Consider the following 5,000-nt stretch of genomic DNA (forward strand, 5'->3'; position numbering starts at 1 on the left):
TTAATAGTGTTAATGGGGTTTGAACAGAGACCCCTTACCTGCACATCCACACTTATATATAATCATACTTCAGATATCTTTTCTATTTTGAAATTTATTTTTAGTAAAATTACTCCTATATAAATGACCTCAAAACTCTGTAATAATATTGTTACGGCCTGGGGTTCAGGTCCACTATGAGGGGGTTAGCCTCCGTTCCCTCCTGAACTTACCAAAGCTGAGGCTGCCACCTGAAGTTCCCACTTACCAGACCTTGGCAGGTTGCGAACCAGCAACTACGAATGCCAATTGGTCCGTCGCACGATAGCATGGTCCAATCGTCTCACACCGCTTACCTGTACCACATTACGGCTCCAATCGGGGACGTTCCTGTCTCCGGCGGTGTACCACTTTTGTTCCTGGATGGAAATTTAGACGGCCGAGCAACCGTTGGTACCTGCTGGGCTGACACTAATTTTGTTATGGCCGATCGCTACTATGGGTGCAAGCAATGGCGTCCGACCAATGAAAGAAAGGCCACATTGGAAAGTTGACGTTTAACAATTTGATTTATTTACAAATATGTACAGTGCAACTTATCGGTCAGAAAGAAAAAGGGACAAGAGGCAGAAACTTAGCTTAATCTACACCTTATGATGATCACTACGAATGAGCACAACAAGGGCGCCCAGCACACATCACGGGGGAGGGGAGGGGAAAAACGAACGGCGGGATCCTGCTAACAAATGGTTACAATGTTACCCGATGCTTTGCCTCGCGATGACCTTTGTCTTGATGTCACCACCGATCACCCTGAGCAGATAAAGGCGATCCCCAGCACGAACTTGAGCAGGTAAAGGCGATCCTCATCATGAACTTGAGCAGGTAAAAAGCGTCGGGAACCGTTCGGGGAAGAGTGCCAGGGACACGTGGAGAGAGAGCATGTCGTGAGCACGTCTCGTGCAGAGTGAAGAGAACGTAGTGGCCTCGTGCAGAAAGAGAGTCCATCGTGCACACATGCAGCAAAATGGAGCAGAGAGAGAGAGAGACCGGCCAGCAGGCCACGTACACAGTGAGCGAAAAAAACACGTGCAGAGCGTACAAAGTCCCTGGCTTTTCTATCCAGCAGAGAGCATCATGCAGGCACGTGAAGAGAAGAGAGAGGGTCCGACCAAGAGAAAAAATCAAGTGTGCCAGGCCTTTTCCTTCTGGCCCTGGTGAGGGTGGGGGGCTGTTTGAGAGTTTTCCGGGCTTCCAATTAGTGGAGTTTGTCACCCTGCCCCCACAAGCCGTCTCAAAGGGACTTTTACCATGACACTATTTGGAGAAGGGACTTTTATTGTGACACTCTTCTTGTCCCCTATGGGACTTAAGGCTGCCTCATCTCGTGGACTCCAGCATTTCAGGTAAATTTGAGCATGCACTGCCTGGCAAATTATCCCCTTATGAGTGGAGGGCCTCGCTTCCCATCTCCAACGCATAACGATATACTAACCCATATAAGGGGAAGGGACTAAGATAATGTTCTGCTATGAAATAACTATTCTAAGGGACCTGTATGGTGATTGCCATTACTTCTTAGCAGTTTCCCAAAACCGCGACAATGTAGAGCCGAGCAAAGACCGAACTGACGAGTGGAGAAAAATCACAACCCTTGGTATTTAAATGGGAAACACAATGAGTGTGGACAACATAAAAAGTTTAATTTAAGAAATAACCAAGACAAGCATAAATAAAGCACACAGACTGAAAGGTTTTAAAAGATTTAATGGAAGTTAAGAAACTACAATGGAAAAGTAATTTGCTATTTTAAAATGATATGTGGTTTGGGAGGAGCTCAGAGCAGAATGCTGAGGGAGGTTTATCATTTTATCTCCACTCAACAAAGATAATTAGCCCAAGAACCAAACCCCAACATATTATTTATCAACATTCTCGATGGTGAAGGAAGTTGTAAGAAAAGGTGTTTTAATAAACTACAAACCCAACAAATCTTTATTGGTAGCCTTTCTGAATTCATTTTGAAATACCGGTACAACAAAATTTTATTTTAAGCCAAAAAGTATATCTGTAAATCAGCAAGAGATTTTACCAAGAAAATTTTGTTTTCAACACAAAAGTATGAAATATAAATAGGTCCTAGAAAAGTAATCTCTTGTGGAATTTTAGATACTTTCGTGCGAAAATATCATCTTCTAAGTCAGTTGTTCTTAACCTTTTTCTCACCAGGGACCGGCAAACGCCAGTGATAAATGACCCGCTGACAGCCATTTGATAACCACGTAATTAATGGTATTTGCTGTCTTCTGAACAGACAATTAAATGTCTTCAGCACGTCGTACATCTCCAGTAACTTTTTACAGTAATGTATGTATTTTTTTAAATAATAGCCTCGTTTAGAAAATTGCCTAGTTTACCTACTTCTGATGTAACCCACCTTTGAGTATACATGCAGTGCCTGATGGAATGACTTGAAAAGTCGTAGTTGCACTCCTTTTTTTTTTTTTTTTTTTTTTTTCTTTTTTTTTTTAAGTATACAAGATCGAGGCTTGTGTAAGAGCTAACATCGATACGTAAAAACAACAACAGACGGACACACAAAACATACAATAAAGGGAGCAGGAGACAAGATGGGGAGAGAGAGAGGGAAGCACACAAGTACAACAGCAGAGAACAGGGACAAGGGAAGATCTGTGGCAGGGAGGGGACTTGGGGGGTAGGAGGCATGGGAAGGTGGTGGGGTGGGAAAGTATGAAACACATGGATACTGCTAGAACTTCCAGGAAAGAAAAAAGTCGGTATTTCCCCAAAAGAAAGTGGATTTTGGGTGCATTAACGGGGGTCGAAGAGATCAAGGTTTTGGATGGGGGAAGATAAGAGATGGTGGTGAACAGCTGTTTTAAAGACCTGGAGGGAGGAGTGGGATTGAAGAGAGTTTGGTAGTTGTTCCAGAGGCGGGAGAAAAGAGGAATGAAGAAATGAAGGTGAGCAGAGAGTCTTGATTTTGGCAGTTTAACCATAAGAGGGTTTCTGGCAGAACTTGTGCGACCTATCGGAATATTTGGGGGACAGAGCACAGAGAGAGCTGGGGGAGCAAGGCCGGATAGGAGTCGGTAGAAGACAGAAAGACCACCAACCTGCCTGCGGTGAGTGAGTGAAAGGCCCTCGGAGTTAGCTTCATCACGTGCGGTTACATGACGTTGAGTTCGCTTGGCCGACTGACTAGGGTCTGTCATGTAGCCGCTGGGACGGTCCCCATTTGCCTCGCCTAGCTCACCGGTACAGTAATCTGACTTTGGCCAGGAGGATATGGCCAGAGTTAATAGTTGCAAATGGCATCCGGGGTCTGGTAGACACACCGTTCTCTCGGAGTTATCGAAGGGGCAAAGCCCCAAAACAAAAACAGGAAAATCGTAACAATATACATATACGTATATGACATTATTCGAATACGAGTGATTTTTTTGAAATAATATAATTTTATTGAACTTTACCCGAAACAAGGCTGAAAGCCACCAGTTTATAAAGGGCTACAAAGAAGAAGAGGAAAAACTGGAAAACCTTCACCTCATCCTGAAACAAGGAAACCTCTTCACAAGACCACTTACTGTGTAGAAGGGGATAACTAGGCCAGGTGGAATATTAAATTTTCCCATCCCCACCCCACCCCTCCGCATGTTTTTAGGAGACACCATCTTGTAATAGAGTGATATTGTAAAAGTGTGTTTGTTAGTAATTGTTTTTGTGATCATTGCTATTGTTTTGCTAACCATCGTGTCGACATGTCCATAACTAGTGCACAATGCTTGCTCAGGTACGTCGACACGACTGCTGCCCATCTCACCTCGGCGCTTTCTTCCGACATCTCTTTCAAGTTATTTTCAGTACCGTGGGTCACTGACCACACCACCTTGCACAGAAGGAGTTGATTGGACGGTGTTTCGGGAGCCATTACCAATCTCTCATAAGCAGGTCATGATATGATTTTGTGCTTTAAAATCTTTATCGAACAGGTCCCTTTCACTCACCTCACACTGGTTGCATGGAGTGAGTGTGTGTGTGTGTGTGTGTGTGTGTGTGTGTGTGTGTGTGCGTGTGTGTGTGTGTGTGTGTGTGTGTGTGTGTGTGTGTGTGTGTGTGTGTGTGTGTGTGTGTGTGTGTGTGTGTGTGTGTGTGTGTGTGTGTGTGTGTTGTGCACTTGCGTGATGTACACTTGCGTGTTGTGCACTTGCGTGTTTTTTTATTTCCAAGTAAATCCCATTATTTAACTGCATTTACCTTCACAATTTTTGTTTTCTGCAGCTGTCCTTGTTCTGTGAAATCCTCACTCCTGATTGTGATGATTCCAACACGACCATGAAAAATCTCTTGGATAACTACCGACTCGTGCCTGGATTATTTTTTGGTCCCGTCTACCGTCCAATTGAGCCTGGAGAATCTAGTTCCGGTAAGGGAAAGCCAAAACAGAACGTTTGATTTCTATAACCACCGCAACCGTTATAAAACAATATATCCCTGATTTCAAACATTTTAAACAAAATTTCTGCAAAAAATACAATTTAGTATCAAACGCCATTACCTTGTTGATGGATCCTGTGTGGAGATGGGAGAAACTTCCTGAAGGACATCCATCACTGCAACACTCCACCGATCTGGGCTTTATGGCAGAGTGGCCAGACGGAAGCCTCTCCTCAGTGAAAGACACGTGCAAGCCCACAGAATCTTGTTTCTCACAGTCTGAGAGTCCTTTAGGTGCTTTTTTGCAAACTCCAAGCGGGCTTTCAGTGTCTTACCCCGAGGAGAGGCTGCGAAAGGGGTCTGAATACTTTCTGAATGTACTGTGTATATATATATATATATATATATATATATATATATATATATATATATATATATATATATATATATATACACACACATATATATATATATATACACATACAGTCACGTGAAAAAGTAAGTACAGTAGTACACCCCATGTAAAGTTTTGACTTTTTCAACATATTTCAACATACAGCCAT

General features: G+C 43.2%; 1 protein-coding gene across 5 annotated transcripts in view; it reads left to right on the forward strand.

Moving 5' to 3' along the window:
* LOC137412972 (receptor-type tyrosine-protein phosphatase gamma) overlaps positions 1–5,000 on the forward strand; it is a 280,669-nt gene that overhangs the window by 88,451 nt on the left and 187,218 nt on the right. For all 5 annotated transcript variants that reach the window (XM_078766398.1, XM_078766399.1, XM_078766400.1 and 2 more), the window contains 2 exons: positions 3,794–3,951; positions 4,282–4,426. In XM_078766398.1, coding sequence (XP_078622524.1) covers positions 3,794–3,951; positions 4,282–4,426 — 303 coding nt within the window. The remainder of the gene's footprint in view (positions 1–3,793; positions 3,952–4,281; positions 4,427–5,000) is intronic.

The sequence above is a fragment of the Myxine glutinosa genome, chromosome 12, assembly GCF_964187855.1.
Source record: "Myxine glutinosa chromosome 12, kmMyxGlut1.1, whole genome shotgun sequence".
Lineage (NCBI taxonomy): Eukaryota > Metazoa > Chordata > Myxini > Myxiniformes > Myxinidae > Myxine > Myxine glutinosa.